At 42.3% G+C, this 18,131-nt stretch overlaps 1 protein-coding gene across 2 annotated transcripts in view; it reads right to left on the bottom strand.

Annotated features, from left to right (window-relative positions):
* Positions 1 to 3,148: 3,148 nt before the first annotated feature.
* ESYT1 (extended synaptotagmin 1) overlaps positions 3,149 to 18,131 on the bottom strand; it is a 157,268-nt gene continuing 142,285 nt past the window's right edge. For both annotated transcript variants that reach the window (XM_077483405.1, XM_077483407.1), the window contains 4 exons: positions 13,995 to 14,126; positions 10,292 to 10,397; positions 7,773 to 7,822; positions 3,149 to 5,579 (listed from right to left, as the gene is read on the bottom strand). In XM_077483405.1, the coding sequence (XP_077339531.1) occupies positions 5,546 to 5,579; positions 7,773 to 7,822; positions 10,292 to 10,397; positions 13,995 to 14,126 (322 nt within the window). In that variant the 3' untranslated portion in view covers positions 3,149 to 5,545. The remainder of the gene's footprint in view (positions 5,580 to 7,772; positions 7,823 to 10,291; positions 10,398 to 13,994; positions 14,127 to 18,131) is intronic.

Raw genomic sequence — 18,131 nt, 5'->3', positions numbered from 1 at the left:
GAGGTCGAGAGTATTGCCGTCGGAGTGAGTGGTGGTTTGTGTCCATTGTGTTAGGTTAAAAAAGGAGGTTAGGTTGAGCAGTTGAAAAGTGGTTTCAGTATTAACATTGGAATGTTAAAGTCACCTAGGATGATGGCAGGTACTTCAGAGGAGAGAAAGTAGAATAGCCATGCAGAGAAGTCATCCAGAAAGTGTGACACTGACACTGGTCCAGGAGGCTGATAAATGAGTGCGACCCTCGGACAAGCTGGCGAGAAAAGATGAATGCAGTGCACTTCGAAAGAGCAGGGGGAAAAAGAGGGAGGTGTGGGAAGAACCTGGAATGTGCATTGTGGGGAGAGAAGTCCGATGCCACCTCCTTTCCGTCCACTGGGTCTGGTGGAGTGAGTCCAGAGGAGGCCATTGTGGGACAGGGCAGCTAGTGAGGTAATGTTGAATTCCTTAAGCCAGGTTTTGGTAATAGCAAATAGATTAAGGGATTTGAAGAGGAAAGGGTCATTAACAGAAAATAGTTTGTTGAAGACAGAGTGGGCATTGCAGAGGGCACATGAAAGAGGGGGGCTGACTTGTGGAGTCAGGGGAATTGGGATGAGAAGGTGAGTTACAACTACTGTTGGAAGAGGTAGACAGCCAATTTTGGGGGTGGGAAAAGGGTGTGGGAGGGCCGAGGTTTGGTGTGATGTCCCCAGACATTAGGAGTAGTAGGAGGGTTAGGGTGGTAAGGCGGGAGTGGGATTTATAGGAGGGCAGTGGAGTGGAAGTAGTGATACTGTGTGGGCTTAGAATGAGCAGGAGGTGATAAGTGCAGTAATTTTGAGTGAGCAGAAGAGAGGGAGATATGTATAGGGTGAGGGGGATGGGGTAAAGAAATGAGAGTTTGAGGATAGAGGACATTATAGCAAAGATTAATGTGAGCATGTTGGAGGGTGGGGAGCTGGGAATAGAAGGAAGGCTGAGGAAAGTTAGAGGATGAAGGGGAACTTTGTGTAAAATAGGTGTGGTACACTAACGTCTGTACTTTTTTGTAGCAGTGCCTTAGTCAAAGTGCCCGTGTACAAATGCCAAACGCTTGTCACCGGAGTGACACTTTGTACAAGGAGTGGTCAGCCTACTCAAGAAAAGAACTACATTTATTCAGGAATGGTGTTGGGGGGAAGATTCACAATTTTTCAGTTAGGAGCTGATAAAACCAGGCTTGTGGGTGGGGTTAACAACTGGCCTGGACAGAGTGCAATGCAAGAGGGGGCAACGGGATAAGGTTAAAGCGGAGGGCCGTTTAAAAAAAAAAAAAAAAGTCAGCAGCTGCAAACACTGCAGCTGCTGACTTAATCAGCCCACTTACCTGCCCAGGGCGCCCGCGATGTCGGCCGACCCGTCCCTTGGCTCTCGGCGCCGCCATTCCTTGTAAGGGAAACAGGCAGTGGAGCCTTACGGCTTCACTGCCCGGTTCCTACTGCGCATGCGCGAGTCACGCATCGTTTTGTGAATGGGACGCGCTGTGTTCTGGAACACACAGTTCCCAGAACACAGCGCGACCCATTACCCAGAAGACGCCGCACGGAGGAGAGAAGAAAGATCTCCGCGGAGGAGGAAGAGGAAGATTAGGATTATGTGCCTAGCAACAGGCACTTCTGGTAAGTAAAAAAAAAAATTTTTTTTTCATTTTTTTTTTTTTTTAGATTTTTTTTTCATTTTTTTTTTTTTTTCAGGGTGGCCCTCCACTTTAAATGTTTGATCTTGTCCAAGGCAGCGTAATACAAAATAAGTGACACTTTCAAAAATAAACAAACAAGCAAGTATAGACAGCAGATTCAAATTTTTAGTAAGGCAATTTAGTCTGGTGTATAAGAAAAGAGTGGAGTCTATGCAGTTACCAGAGGATATGAAGAAGGTGGGAAATTGCAGACAGGTAGAGCGTCTTTGTGTTGCAGGGAAGGTCTATGCAGTTACCAGAAAGAGTAGCACAGAGAAGGCACGGTGAGGAGACTGTGGAGATGACAAGGTGGTCTACCTGCTTCCACAGAGAGCTGCAGAGTGACTTTTCATATTAGCAAGCTGATAATTGGTTGATTAGGACCACCCTGTGTCCTAGCAACCAATCATCAGTGGTTTAACATAAAAAGGGGCGCAGGAACCTGTCACCTGCCTGCGGTTGGCAGGTGGACCGCGATTGACAGGTTACTGACCGCACTACATGGTTTTGGTAAATCGAACAAAAGTTATACAGATTCTTCAGCCTTGCTAAATGACATTTTCAAGAGCATACACACAAAACAATAGGGCTAAAAGCATCAGCTGTAATTGGTCTAAGAGTACAGATATTAAAATGATAGTTCACCTTTACAAAAAACCTGCCTATGCAAGTAAGGGATGTTTGTAGATTAAAACAAACTGTGCAGCTCTGACTAAGGTTGAATAATACCCTTGCTATAGGATACATACCTTTTATGAAGCCTGACTGAAATACTCCCAGAAAATTGTATTTTCCTCCCAGAAAAAAAATACTTCCAGGATGTTTCTAAGTGAGGCCTAGTTGTCACTGCTCTCCTCCACCATCACAGGAGAGAGCTCTTTCTCTTATTCAAACCCCCTCACATACTCTTTCTCCCCCGATGCAGTAGCTCCGAGCTCATTTGGGAGCTCACTCCTGTGATGGTGGAGGTGAGCAGTGATGACTAGGCCTCACTTAGCAATGTCTTGGGAGTATTGCAGTCAGGCTTCATAAAGTATGTAAATGGCCTACACCTATAGAAGGGCTTTATTCAAGTTTAGACAGAGCTGCGCAGTTTGTTTTTATCTACAGACGCCCCTTATCTGCATAGGTAGCTTTGTGGTAAAGGTGAACTATCCCTTTAAAGACAGGTCCATTTAGTAATAATCTGACAAAAAGATATGGCAGCAACTGCCTGCTGCAGGACTAGAAAGAGTGGAGAAGGCTTAGAACCCATGTAAGGTTTTTATGGTTGTCTGCCACTGTTGGGGAGATTTATCCTCTGTTTGTCCTGTTTACCATTATTCCTGAAAGTAAAAGAATATACCAAATTTTAAGTTGTCGCCAGAATAGAAATGAAAAAATGAGACAGGGCAGCTTTAATGCCATGATAGTTATATAAACACAAATGTGTACAAAACAAACAACGTAGACAGCTTTAAAATGTGACCAATTTATTGAATAGTATGCAACAATGGTCATGAGCATGTACAAGCACATGATTCTACAGGCAGTGCAAAACATTGATTGTCTTTGTAACAGCTACATTTATATCTTGCTAAAAACAGTAAAAAATAATAATAAAAAGAAACAAATGCCACATCCAATCTTTTGTCTTCCTTTGATTTCCCATTATTTGCAAATACTGACCCAACAGGCCTAAAGCATGATTAAATTCACAGCTTTTGACAGGCGACTGCAGTTGCCATCCCACAATCAATGTACTAATGGTAAAAGCTGCAGACTGAAACGTTCCATATTTATTATATCACAATATAAACACAGATTTGTTATCTCTGGTTTAGTATTGTTTCTTCCTTCACTTGATTTAATTTTGCATGAGAACATAACATTCACATACGACTGCTGTCATATACTGTATAAATGTGTCAGAATCTGAAATGACCAAATTTGCTGCGACCCATGTAAGTATAATCATAAAGATTTCTCACTAGCAACGTGAGATATGACAGGCAGGTTTATGTGATCAGCAAAGCAACCCGACACAATGACATTTCTATTTAAAGTTCTTGTAAAGGTAAAAGGTTTATTTTTTATTTTTGTTTGTTACCTCAAAACATTTTCTGTATTAAAGTAAAATAACTTTTACTAGTAACTCCCATGCAGCCCCCCCACAGATATTTACCTGAGGTCCATTTTGATTCAGCTCTGTGCATGTTGCCAGCAGCTCTTCTCCCCTGTCTCACAGGATTGGCTGAGAGCAGTGATAGCCATTGGCTCCTGCTAATCATAAGTTGTAAGCTGGGCTGCAAGTCTGAATAGATGCAAACCACCCAGCTCAGGATCGAGCACACATGAGTGCCCCCATATGAAGCGGCTTCATATGGGGACACTGAGCAGGGGAGGAGACAGGAGCGCTGGCATTGACCCAGAAGGGAAGAATCCGAGCTGCTCCGTGCAAAACTATTGCACAGAGAAGGCAAGTATAACATGTTCACTATTTTACTTAAGAAAAACAAAACTTTACAATCACTTTAAGAAATTAAATTTTTTATTAAACTGCCTATTAACATCTTGTCCTGTTGTGACCAATCAGGTTGCAATCTTAATTAGATAATTAAAGTTGTAGATGACTATCGGACTAGAAGTATGACGATCCACTGTAGCACAGCACACAGCGATCTATAGGAATGTATGCTTTTTAACTGACCAACCTTCATAACGGAGTGTCAATGTGTAGTTCCAATTCATTACATCTTGCATCCTGTATACATACAATGCTTTGGCTGTCTCATACCTGGCAGGGAACCTAGACAAGCAGACCAAGCCCTAACCTAGAGGCTCTAAAAGTACTACAAAAATGAATGGTCTGGTTGACTACAGCATGCAACAGAAGATTTGGTTAGTAGGCCAATATTAATAAAAATGGCCAATACTGAATCTATACATATACGATTGCATTTTTATTTCAAACTTATAAAGATTTAATTGGCAGCAATGAGTCATGATTGGTAAAAGATGGAATGTTTTAGCACGTTATTCTGCTTGGAGGGGAACCATTGTTTTGGAATTTCTTCAGCCACATAATCTTGCCTGGCAATGGTTGCCTTAAATAGAGTATACTTGTGCCACAGGATATACATACACACACATTAAAAAACAAAAACAAACACACACACATCTGATGTTAAACATTAAAAAAAGCTGAAATTTGACAAATAATAATAATAAAAAAAAAAAAAAGTACAGGAGTGGTTGTAACAACCAAGTAAAACAGGCATACTGACAGTATAAGGCCTTAAAAGGTAAAAAATAATTCCAACTATAGACATCTTTGGCTCGGTATAATGGAGGAATTTCTAAGCAGCAAGCCAGAATGTAAGCATGATTCTGAAAATGTTAAGTGTATCAGTCCAATAATACTTTCTTCTACATAAAAGCTGACAGTAACCTTGTAAGTGCGTACTCGACATCTCTAAAAGCAGCACTTTCTGAACTATAGCAGATGAGATCTTACTCCACCAGTAATATAGCCATGCAGAGACACAGGGACTAGGAGTGGAGGAATGGAGTTATACTGGAAACACTAGCTGACAGTGCCAAGATATATCATTTTACACTGTTGCAGTCATTAGGCAGCACTGATCCTCATTATGCTACAGTGTCTATTGCTTGGCTACATATTGGACCCCACAAGATCCAGGGATGTCACTCTCTGACACATCCTTTTGTGAAATGCCAGTGAAGTGTTTCTTTGTCCTCCCTCTGTTATCTCTGGAGACTAGATGGGACAGAAGCAGTGTGGGGTTCAGCAGGCAAGGTCTCCCGGAGGGGATTCATGGCTCACGTTCTTCTCAGTGTCACAGTAAAAGATTAGACGCTGCTCCTGTCACTCTTCAGCTCATACCTGCCAAGAGACCAATTGGTTAGAAAGGAAAAACATGGCTGAGGTCATCAGGAAGTTGGTACAAACAGCCCACTATTACATGTTGGAACAGAGAACTTGAAATGTATAGACCTGCTATTTTTTTTACAAGTAAAATTGTACCCTTTAGACAAAAATATTCTATATTAAGAGTCAGTCCACCATCAAAAGTGATATTTCAGTTTTCAAAAGATGCTAAAGGAGGTAAGGTACCTGACCCTTTTCTATTTCTCTCAGAGGCTTTGTTGGTGAGATATCTCCACTTGGTGAAGCCATTATCAGGGGTTACCATTCTACATTTTTTATGTATTTATTATAAAAGCGATTTATTAGTTGTAGGTGAGCCAGCTTCTGGTACATCTCCCAACCATAATTCCCAACTCTCTTTGTGTCCACTTGGGATTCAGGGCGTGTTCACCTATATTTGCATATTCCGCCGGCTCCTTTTGCATGGTCTATCATATTAACTAATGACAAAATCCAACAGTGGATTACCTTCAATATCTACCACAATTCCTGCATTTCACCTGACTGGCCTGAAGGCTTCTAAAATGGTAATCTGAACTATAAAAATATTCTCTCTTAGCCCCATTTAAGTGACTTTGCCAAGTCTGCTGTAAGCAGGAGGAAGCATATTCCCAATCTCCTCTCCTCAAGTAATCATACTGCAAAAAAAAAAAAAAAACCCTCACTTTACAGCAAGTCACAAAGCAAACTGAAGCAGTAGGGCCTGATCTAGGGGGCACCTCGTCCATTAAGGGGGCCACCCCTCCCTGTCCATCCCCGCTTCTTCTATCCATGCATCCAGCCCCTTTCAGGACACCGGCACATGGATTTCAATGCGTAGGGGTTGTTTTTTTGAAGCACCAATTAGATCCAGAGGCTCTAATAGGCTTCAATATAGGGTGGACTTAGGTAGCAGGGCGTGCGCTCCGAGCTAACCCAGGTGTGTAATAACAGCGAATCAATATATTCTCCTCCCGGCAAATCAGGAAATGGGTCACCAGATTGGCTGAAAGGACGGGCAATCCTATTGGGCGCCTAGGGAGGAACCGCACGGCGCAAGCTGCCGTGATGTAGAAAGGACACAGGAGCCGCTGCACACTGCCCATAGGAGCCCACCCGCCTGCAACTGAGGGAGTAAGTGCCGGGATAGGGGGGCAGAGGCTGCTGCTGACGACCAATGGTGTGGAGGGGGTTTGGCGTTGTCTGCCCCCCCAAAAAATAAAACACCAGCCGCCACTGGATCTAAGTCAAACATCGATACACTGATTACTGTATAAATTACACTGGCAGGGAAGGAGTTAACACTATGTGCGATTAAGGGGTTAAATGTGTTCCCTGGGAGGTGTTTTTAACTGTGGGGGGAGTGGACTGACATGAGGATGCTGTTCCTAATCACTAGGAACAGATGATCACTCTGTACTCCCCTGAAAGAACAGGCATCTGTTTGTTTACATTGACAGATCCCTGTTCTGGCTCTCTGTGGAGCGATCGCTCACTGTATCTATTGCACGAAGCAATGTACACATACGGCGATTTGCGCAATAGAGCCGACCTGCTGCAGTATAACTTTGGTGGCTGGTCGGCAAGTGGTTTATGTGGTTGTAAACCTCAGACATAAAATACGAACAAAGCATATCCCTCTATAGCTCTTTCTTCTCTTAAGAGCATGAAGTGCCATTCCTGTCTGCTGCCGAGTTATCCTGACACCAAGTGGGGAAAAAAGGTGACGGGAGGGATCGCACAGCCTTTGATTGACAAACTCAGCTTAGTTCCTGTGTGCTGTGTGAAGTGGGGTGTTTCCCTTCCATCCAATCAGCTCTCAGAGCTCAGGTCACTGAGCTCTGCAGAGTGGAATTTCAGCTCTCTGCTCCCTTTTTTCTGACAGCTCAGACAAGCTTTATAAATTCTGGACTTTGAACAGATGTAGAGAAGGGAAGACTGCAAGTAAACAGGTATAGCTTAGGAGGATTTGTTTTATTTCTGTATATCGCCTGAGGCCAGTCACTTCACTGGGTATATGTAAGGGTTTACAACCACTTTAAACCTGATTTGCTAAAAGGGAACACATACTTCTGCAAGTTTTTGTCAGTGAAAGAAAAGTCACAGCTTTTCTTATGTAGACTAGAATGCTGACAGTACATGAAGAACGACATACTGTTTGACACTTACCACTGGTTGACTCCTTTTGACAAGTCCACCTGAGAGAGGTCAATAATAACCTGTAATAAAAAAGGTAGATACACAAGCATTAAAGGCACACTCTAGTCAAAAATTAAGCCTTTCATTGGATACCAGGAATAGGTCCTACCTGCTCAGGGCTCCACCTATAAATACCACATAGAGTCTTAATGCAACAGTCCACCCAGTTATCCACTGCAAAGTTCCATTCCATTTTAATATGTGGAGTAGAATTATTTCATCACAGTCACCAGATACAAACCTGTCCTTGAAGGCCAAATCTGACTGCAGTACATTCCCCATAAAAAGAGCATGAGCCTCAGCAACGATTCAGTAAGCTGCCCAGTCCAACATACCCCATGTAAGTAGCTGTGTGGAGTGTGGTTACAGTATAATATGCAGGACTTTCACACATTTTACCCACATCTGACTATAACACAGCCTCCAAGTTGTAGTAATGTGTAACTCTGTTTAGCCAGCCTAGATATTTGTATAGCCCTGGCACACAGCAGAGCCAGGATGTCTACCTGTCATTAATAATACTGCAGTAGAGAACTGAATGAATGAAATACTTGTATAGCGCACAATGCGAACTGAATGGCCTCTAGAACTGGAGTGATCCCAGACAGTGAAAGATCAGCAGCAAAGAGATGAGGTCATCACTCCTTCAGTATGTTTCTTTTCCAGCAAATGTGGATGCAGCAGCTTTTAAATGGTATATATGCAATGAGAATACATTATATTGATTCTCTGCGGGGGGGTCATTGTATTTCAAACAGTCAGTTCAATAATGGTTTCTGAAGGGGAATATGAAAAATAAATAATATAATAATCATACATAATAACGATCACTTTTTGTCAATCAAGAGCTCGCTAGTGAAAGGTCGAGGATTGCAAGGTGCAATATGTGCTGTCCACCTAGTGAAAAGCCACTGACATTTAAAGTACATTTCCACTTTTGCAGTCCAATTTGAAGAAAAAAAAATGTAGGTTGTGTGTTACCATTCACACATCATACCTAAAAATGTAAAAAATGATTACCTTTTATGATCGATTGAATTGTGTACAACCAGCCTGTTGGGTTTTTCCCGAATGATCAGGGCCGCCAGCTAAAGCCGGCAGAGCTGATCATTGTATTCTGCCAGCAGGTAAGGCTCCCCGCCAACAGAATACAATAGCTCAGCAGGAGTGATTCGATATGCTGCTTCCTTTAGCGAAATGCGTTGACGTCACAAGCGTCATGTGACGCCACCTATACAAGCCCTGTTGCTGGTGTTGGGAGAGTCAGCTGAGCAACGGAGACAAGAGATGCCTTCTTGTATGATACACATGGTGGTTCTGCCTACTTCTTAGCCAGCAGATACACAGGATATCATTATATGCAACCCAAGGACAGGTAAGATGAGGGATTCATGTGTCTATGTTGTCATGTTTTTTTGTCAGGGTTTGTTTGGTATCCACACCCTACGTACTCACTGTAGTACTGATGTGGAAGCCTGTGTTATTGTGAAACTACAGCACTAACTTTGGCAAAGAACATTATATTTTGCATTCTTATCTTGTTGATATTAATAAATTCTATTCTTTAATTACACTTTGATTACACTCTAGTATGATTCAATTGTTAATAGTAACACCTTGTTTTCATGGTGTTCTATACCAGGTTTTTTGCATTATATGATTATATGATTCAGTTATAGTAACGACGCCTGATGTGGTGAGTGATCTATAAGTGTTCACTATATTACAGTGGATAACTTTCTGGTAAACCCGTCTTTTTGTCTAGTTTTGATGGACTGCCTTAAGCCTTGTACACACTATCAGTTTTTTTTTTTTTTGCTCAACCCGACAGGTTGAAAAAAAAGCACAGCAGCTCCACCAGAGCTGTCAGTTTTTAACAATCTGATGTTAGTACAGTAATCTCCCCCACTGAGCTATTGTGTTCTGACAGGAGGATGCCCCCCCACACCCCCGCCAGTATGCTCGTCCAACAGAAGCTGCCTGAATGGCTGGCTTCTATCGGACTGGTTGCCATACACACGGGTAGAATATCAGCCATTTTTTTTATTGAACCAGCCGATGTCGTCCATCATTCGATCCATGTGTACTAGGCTTAAGTCTGTCCCCTAATGAAAGGCTTAGGACAGACTCTGTTTCCACTTATTATCATATAATGCAGAAGGATGGCTTCTAAATCTTGTTGTTAGGAAAATGTTTAAATCGAATTTACAACTGATAATGATCTGCTAGCACAGTACAGACAAGGTTAATAAAGGCAAACGCAGCTGCCCATCCCTCTTGTAAACAATGAGAACCAAGTAGGATTTTTCAGCGCCACAGTTATCAGGAATGAGTATTTAAAATGATGAACAGCAATTTTTTTTTGAATGAGAACATATAAAGTAGGTGTTATCGCAATTTGGCTGCAAAAGTGATAAAGACTTTAAAGTTCACTTCTACAAACGTTTTTTCGGGAATGATCTGCTTGGTCATTTTGTAGTAGGTTTTACCTTTCCGATCATCTCCTTTTCCCTGGACATGAAAGACACATTATTTTTCACAGATATCTCCAGTTTCCTCCTTGTGGCTTCCTCCAGTGGTATCTCCCACTCTAATCTGCAATCACAACAATATAGGTTCAGTACATTATTTACCTGTTCTACCAATGGATGATTAATACGGACAATGATAAAGACTTTAAGCTACATTAGAGGGAGTCTCCTGTAAGCGCTCATTTACACTTGCTTTGATTTCATCAACATGTTTTTTTTGATGCCTCAGTGATGCTTTTATGAAGCTTTAATGAAGCTTGGCAGATGCTGTGTGTGTGTGTGTGTGTGTGTGTGTGTGTGTGTGTGTGTGTATATATCTCATACCTGCAAAAACTACAAAACAAAATTAAGTTAAAGTGGTTGTAAACCCTTACAAACCACTTTGACCTACAGGTAAGCCTAGATTAAGGCTTACCTGTAGGTCCAAGCAATATCTCCTAAACCTATATGGCTTAGGAGATATTTGCCCGAAAACGGGCACCACTGTCTACGGTGCATGCGCCGTAGACAGCGGCGCACAGGCCCACTGAGAGCGGCATTCTCAGCGACGGAGCTGCCGCGCATGTCAGCTCCCGCGCGCATGCGCGGGAGTGACGTCATCGCGGCTTCGCCGAATAACAGCGGCGGAGCTGCGAGACCCCACCAACAAGATGGATGCGGCGGACTACAGGGGACAGCGGTGACTTCGCTGGCTCCTGTGTCAGGTAAGTGGCACATAATGGGCTACTATGCAATGCATAGTAGTCCATTATGCTTTGCCTTTGCAGGGAATGAAAGAGGAAGTAAACTCATCAGGGTTTACTTCCTCTTTAAAGCTGAATAAAAGCCTCTCAAATGCTGCAGGTGCTGTAAGCTAGCTTTGGAAAGACTTTGAAGCTCCACTAAAGCGAAATGGGGTATAATTTTTTCAGAAAAGCAAATACAACATGTGAAAAAGGACTGTGATCTAACCATTTTATTTAGTGATAGGTTTTTTGACTGACGTTCAGAGTGCTTTAAAAAAGCTGGATTTGGGTTTCTCGACAATAAAATCGCATGACAGGAGAGTGTGCCCGGCTCTCAATGGAGCCGGTTCACACACACCTCCGGATGGCCGTGGTCCAAATTTGGAAAGGGTCCTGTGCATTTTTGGTTCTGATTCAGCTGCAAATTCAGACAAAAATTGGGATATGAATCAGTGAACGGGGAAGCACCTGACCCCCTGCTGTGAGCTGCAGCATGTGTGAACCCAGCCTTAAGCAAGTGCAAACGAAGGCCTTACTCTTGTTTTTAAAATGGTTGGAAAGTGTTTAAGCACTAAGCAAGCATGTAAGTAGTTGCTATGGCTGCATCCCAAATACTTCACTTACTGCATGTCAATGGTACATCAGACCCTACATATTGGGGTTTCTGTACCTTATGGACAACACTTCTACAGAATACATAGGGCTGAGTATTAATGCCACGTTGACATAAGTCAATAAACATGTTCTCTAATGCTTGTTCAATTTTTTTTTTTATAAACCTGCACTCAGCACAACATTCTCAAACACACAGTCACAGCTGTCTGTAGGATTCTGTATGATGCACCAACAGTCTAGAAGTCTAGAAATCCAAAATGCCACCTTTCAGCACCAGCAAAAAAACAGGAGCATATCAGTCTACACAAAATGTCAGTTTAAGTGTTTTCTAACATTTTAGTCCTCGTTTCCAGGAGTACATAAAGCACAACGCTGATTTTTTTTTTTTACATTAAAGCAGAGTTCCAGGCCAAAATCAAACTAAGTGTAAGCCAATAGAAAGCGCAGTACAACTTGTGCATGCGCAGTAGGAAACCGGCAGTGAAGCCTTCAGGTTTTCCTTAGTTGCAATGCCGGCACCTGCACCTAAGTTGATGGATGAATTGGCTTCGGGGGGCAGACGTTGTGGGAGTGTCCTTATATTAAAAGTCAGCAGCTACATTTATTAGTAGCTGCTGACTTAATTTTTTTTTTTTGTTTTAGAGACTGGAACTGCGTTTTAAGCATAGACTCAAAGATAAATAGTGCCAGTTATCAATAAAGTATGAAATACATTTTAAACAAAGTGGCAAATTCCAATAACGTGTTAAGTGCTTAAATGAACACAATCTATATTATACCAAAAGCAAGTATTTCCAACAAAGGACGACATCAGTCAATAGACATCATGAAATAAACATAGTCCATAATTGAATGAAAACCAAAAGCGCTCAACTGTGCCTTATTACATCAGATTCAGATCATTTTGCCAAGGGACACAGTGTATCAACATCTTTTTCGGATGAAGTCTGAGTGACAAAACTCAAGTAAGGTCATTGCACTTTGCCTCAAACCACTTAGTGCAGCTTTTGGTCAAAGAGAGCATTCTTCAAGAGTGTGAGTCCACACCAGTTTGAGTGTTTGGTTTAAAGATTAAATAAATATATTGGCACCCTATGATCTCCCCTCTTCTGCTGTCAAGGACTTTATCTGATATTTATTTAGGTGCTTTGTTCAAAGATCATTTAGTTTAGTTTGGTAACTGGCACTGTATATCTAAGCGCTTGTACACACAGTCGGACATTCCGACAACAAAATCCGTCTGAATTTGTCTGATGGATTTTGTCCGAAACTTGTGTTGCATACACACGGTAGGACAAAGTTGTCGGAAAATCCGATCGTACGTAACGTGATGACGTTATTTCATTACGACCGGACTACGTTCAGGCTAGTAGCCAATAGCTTTGGTCTAGGAATTTGGTCTGAGCATGCCTGGCACTTTGTCCGATCGGAATTCTCTACACACAATCGGACAAAGTCCGATCAGATCATGTTGTCGGAAAGTTTTATAGCCCAGCTCTAAAACTTCGTCCGTAGGATATTCTGACGGAAACAGTCCGATGGAGCCCACACACAGTCGGATTATCCAACAACACGGTCCGATCGGACATTTTCCGTCGGAATGTCCGACCGTGTGTACAAAGGCTAAGAGTGTTGCACTTTTATGTAAATGTTTAGCAATTAAATATTTTGGTGTATATGTGTTACCTAGGTTTCTCACCTACACCTGGTGAGGGGCTCCAGGGTTGATCATGAAACACAAACAAATGTCTTCTCATAAAATTAGTAGGTACTGTTCCGAGCCCTGGAGCTTGGTGAACTTTGTAGAGTTTTGGGTGGGATGAGCCACTATTCCTTGGTCCACATCTTTTTTGGTATTAAGCACAGATGTACAAAAGTCTTTAATTATATGCAAGCAGATTGATGTTTAGAGCTCTCATTCTCTTTGCCGTGTTTGACTCCTGCTGAGTGAAAAGGCTGAATACCTACAGAACACTAAAAAGGGTACAAGAGCTGATTGTTTTGGGGAACACATTAGGGGGAACCCTGACAGCGGAAAACTGACTGAGCTGATTTTTATTAATTTTTTCATTTTATGCCATCGAGCTGCAGTACATGGCCCTCCTGCCTTGAAGCTGCGTTTGCTTGTTGCCTTGCTGAATTAAAGTTTAAGATAAGCCTGCTTGAACTGTTCCAGGATGTGCCTGTCTCATGCATGGTTTACCACTGCCAATACCAGTTGAGCCGCCCCCCTTACATTATATATAAAACTACACTAAGTATAGTGGGAATTGAACCATAAGTTAGGTAATAATGGGCCATTCTATTGTGGATGTACTTACTTCTCATTGAACTCAGGATTTGCAGTTCTTTTCTTCACACTGGTTTTACGCTTTGTGGCTCGGTTTTTATCAGGCACCAACAGGACAGACAAGTAAGGATCGGGGAGCTCCTTGGAACCAACATTTAAGTTCCTAAAAAAAAAGAGGTTAACAAAAATAGGGTATTATAATACAGGGTCAATTACACTTTGGAACTCATAAAAGTTCAGCAGCTTTTTTAATACATGCATAATGAGAATGGTAAGCGCATGAACAAACCTTTAATTATTGTTGTAGGGTATTATGTAAAGGATAAGTAAAACTGAAAGGTGCAACTTGAGGTGAGGTGCAGGGGCAGGTGGGGAGAGGAGAGAATGAGCTACAGATAGAAGAATCCAGAGGTATGAGCAGCTGACAAGTCTCATAACACCCTGCAGATCTCACATTGTTTTCTCGCTTCTCTGCAGCACTGTCTGTTCCCAACATGAGTGACATGCCAGTCACACTTTTCTCTCCTAGTGCTGCTATGACAACATTTGCACTAGTGGTTTAAGCTGGCTATATATGGATTAAAATGTAACTGGTTCAGCAAGGACCAGGCAAATTTTGATTCATCTATGGCCATTCCCATTCAAGAGTAGAGAATCTTATCGACTTGAACATGATTGTTGGTATTAAATAAAAGAGCACAAATGACGGGACTTTTCCATGAAGCACACGGGAGCAATAGAATAAATTGAATCAAAAATAGGTTTTAATTGGTTCAAATTGTCATAACGTACATAAGATAATTGAAACATGATTTTGTAAATTGAAATTACTGGCTGTACAAAACGCTGAAAAAAATAAAAAATAAAAAGGAACAGATGAAAAAGGAACGGCCATCAAGAGAATTCATACGTGTGTACACTCAGTTGTTGTTAGCTCATATTAATTAGTTCTATGCCTTTTTCTACATATTAATATTTTTACAATTATACAATTCATTAGAAAATTTTATTCCTCATTTAAAGTCCCAATAAACTCTCTTAATTCTCTTTTTTAACCACTTGCTTACTGGGCACTTAAACCCCCCTCCTGCCCAGACCAATTTTCAGCTTTCAGCGCTGAAGCACTTTAAATGACAATTGCGCGGCCATACAACACTGTACCCAAATGAAATTTTTATCATTTTTTTTCCCACAAATAAAGCTTTCTTTTGGTGGTATTTAATTACAGCTGGGAGTTTTATTTTTTGCTAAACAAACAAAAAAAGATGCAAAAAAAAAATCATGTTTAATAGTTTGTTATAAAATTTTGCAAACAGGTAATTTTTCTCCTTCATTGAAGTGCGCTGATGAGGCGGCACTGATAGGCTGCACTGGTGGGCACTGATAGGCATAGTTAAGGCGGCACTAAAAGGCACAGATAAGGTGGCACCGATAGGCACAGATAAGGCAATACTGATGGGCAAAGATGGGCACAGATAAGATGGCACGGATGGGTGGCACTAAGGAGCACTGATAGGTACCACTGATAGATGGGACTGATGGGCACTAATAGGTGGCACTGATAGGTGGCACTGCTGGGCACTGATGGGCGGCACTGATGGGCACTGGTAGATGACACTGATGGGCACGGATATGTGGCACTGGGGTGCAGCACCGTTGAGGCAGATTGTGGGTGGCACTGTGGGCACTGCTGGGTGGCACTTACAGGGGGTACTTATTTATTCCTGAGGGGGGCAGCGGGGCACTGGTAAGCTGGCCGTGATCGGGACTAATGTCCCGATCACGGCCGCGGGTGATCGGCTCTTTTTTTTTCTCCTCGCGCTGTCAGCGTGAGGAGGAAATAGCCGATTACCGGATCAGTTGTATCACATGATCAGCTGTCATTGGCTGAGAGCTGATCACGTGGTAAGGGGTCGGGATCGACCCCTTGCTCGGATCCGTGATCAGGCGCGTCTCATAGACTCGCCGCTCACAGAGACCGCGGCGCGTGCCCCTCAGGGGGGGCGCGCAGGCCGCTCGTGCAAGAGACGACGTCAATAGACGTAGTCCCGGCAAAGGAGGTCCGCACTGTAGCCGTCATTTGGCTATAGCGCGGATCTCTAGTGGTTAAAATATTTAGGGATGGAGGCACACGGTCGCACTAACAATAATTATTTTCCTATATACCAAAATGGCTGTTTTTCAGCCGTTTTAAACTATTTCTAGTGCTTTTTATTTTCCATATTTTATTTATCTTTTTTTAAGTTAACTTTACTATTCTGTTTTTTTTTCCCTTGCATGTGCACAGTGGTGGTCTCGGCTGTGTCTTTTCATTGAACCTTGCCCATTGTGTCCCATTTGGGAGCTGCGACGCGGACTGTGGATCCTCCTTCCGCCCTGTTCTGACGTGGGGTGGGTGGGGGTTTCCTCCATGCGCGTCGAAGTCACGCATCCTATGCTGGGTGTAAGGTGTCCTTGAGACACTGCACTGCTGGCTGTGTGTTTACCATCTTTTGACTCACTGGAGGATGGTTTGTTTGGTGCCTCAGGCTGTGGGGCCATGGCGACCTGGATTCCCGGTTGGTCGCGCCTTCTCTTCCTTCCCTCAGGTGGACTTGCGCATGCCGTTGAGGCCGTGGCTACGGCTGCAGCACCTATATGGGCTCCTTCCTCATTTGGGTGTACACTTAGCACTGATCACATCGCCCTCATCAGCAACATTAGATGCACACAGGCACCTTTGCCTTCAATTATGGAGATTTGGGTATTTACTTTTTTCACCCTTCACCATTTCTTTTTCTACTATTGATCACCTTTCCCTCTCCCCCTTTTTTCCTTGTCCCTTCATACTTCCACTACTCATTTTTATTTTTTTGTTGTTTTTTTACACTAGTTCTCCAACACAGGGGTTTTCCCATTCATCACCATCATTGTATACACCCTGACCCACATGGGGCACTGTCAATTTTGGGCTGTGTGCCGTATCGCGTCCCCTCAGCTCCCAGACGGGGTTTCTCCAGCTGGTCTGGGAATCTCACTGGCTGTGCCACCATCGCGAGGACCCACATGTAAGTGATTGGGCTAATTGAGTTCAAGGGGGGAATCTCCCATGTCCGGGGTTGGCCCTTTGTATTTTATTTATAATATCCAAATAAAATATATATTTTTTTCATTCATAGATCACTACCATGGTTTTGCTCCTGATGATAGGCTATAAGGCCTTGAAACGCATAGAGATAACAACCACCAAGTGTGCACACGTATGAATTCTCTTGATGGCCGTTCCTTTTTCATCTGTTCCTTTTTTTTTATATTATTTTTTTTTCAGCGTTTTTTTTTTTTGCGATGTTTGTACAGTCAGTAATTTCAATGTACAAAATCATGTTTCAATTATCTTATGTATCCCATAATATATGCATTAACTCCTTGTTGGAATGTCAATGTGCAATATTTTCTAATGAATTGTAAAAATATTAATGTATAGCAAAATGCATAGAACCAATTAATATGAATACTTTATGACAATTTGAACCAATTAAAACCTATTTTTGATTTAATTTATTCTATTCCTCCTGTGTGCTTCATGGAAAAGTCCCGTCATTTGTGCTCTTTTATTTAATATATTGAACCGGGATGGAGGAGGGGACTTAAACGGCCCCTTTATGCCTCATTTAAAGTCCCAATAAACTCTCTTCTTTTTCTCTTTTTTATAATTGTTGGTATATTTTCACTCAATCAGCGCTTGCAGTCAACCAGCTGCAGCATATTCTGACAGAGGAGGACTCCTCTGCTGTCAGGATACATTAGCACAGCGAGGAGGATTGCTTCATTTACCTTGAATACGTGGATGGGTGAATCTGTTCTTTTTCTTTTTTTTGATCAGCTGGCTGGCTGATAAAAAAAAAAAAAAAAACATCTATGGCCAGTTTTAGTACTACTACTGTGCCCCCCATCCTTCCCCTCTATCTTCCCCCTTTCCCTTCCTATTTGTTCACTTAAAGCCAGGTACAAATGGGCCGAATGTCAGGAGACATTTGTCGTTTAAAAAAAAAAATAAATAAACTGCAGACTTTCGCCCCGTGTATATGTTTGTCTGTCCGACAGAAGCCGGCCGGTTTCTGTAGGACGTGCATGCTGGAAAACCAGCATCGGCTGACTTCAATGGCAGAGAGCGCTGATCGGAGTGTTC

Source organism: Lithobates pipiens, unplaced genomic scaffold (genome assembly GCF_037356315.1).
Source record: "Lithobates pipiens isolate NorthernLeopardFrog02 unplaced genomic scaffold, aLitPip1_a1.2 Scaffold_16, whole genome shotgun sequence".
NCBI lineage: Eukaryota > Metazoa > Chordata > Amphibia > Anura > Ranidae > Lithobates > Lithobates pipiens.
Note: the sequence above shows the minus strand (reverse complement) of the source record. Positions and strands in the feature narration are given on the sequence as shown.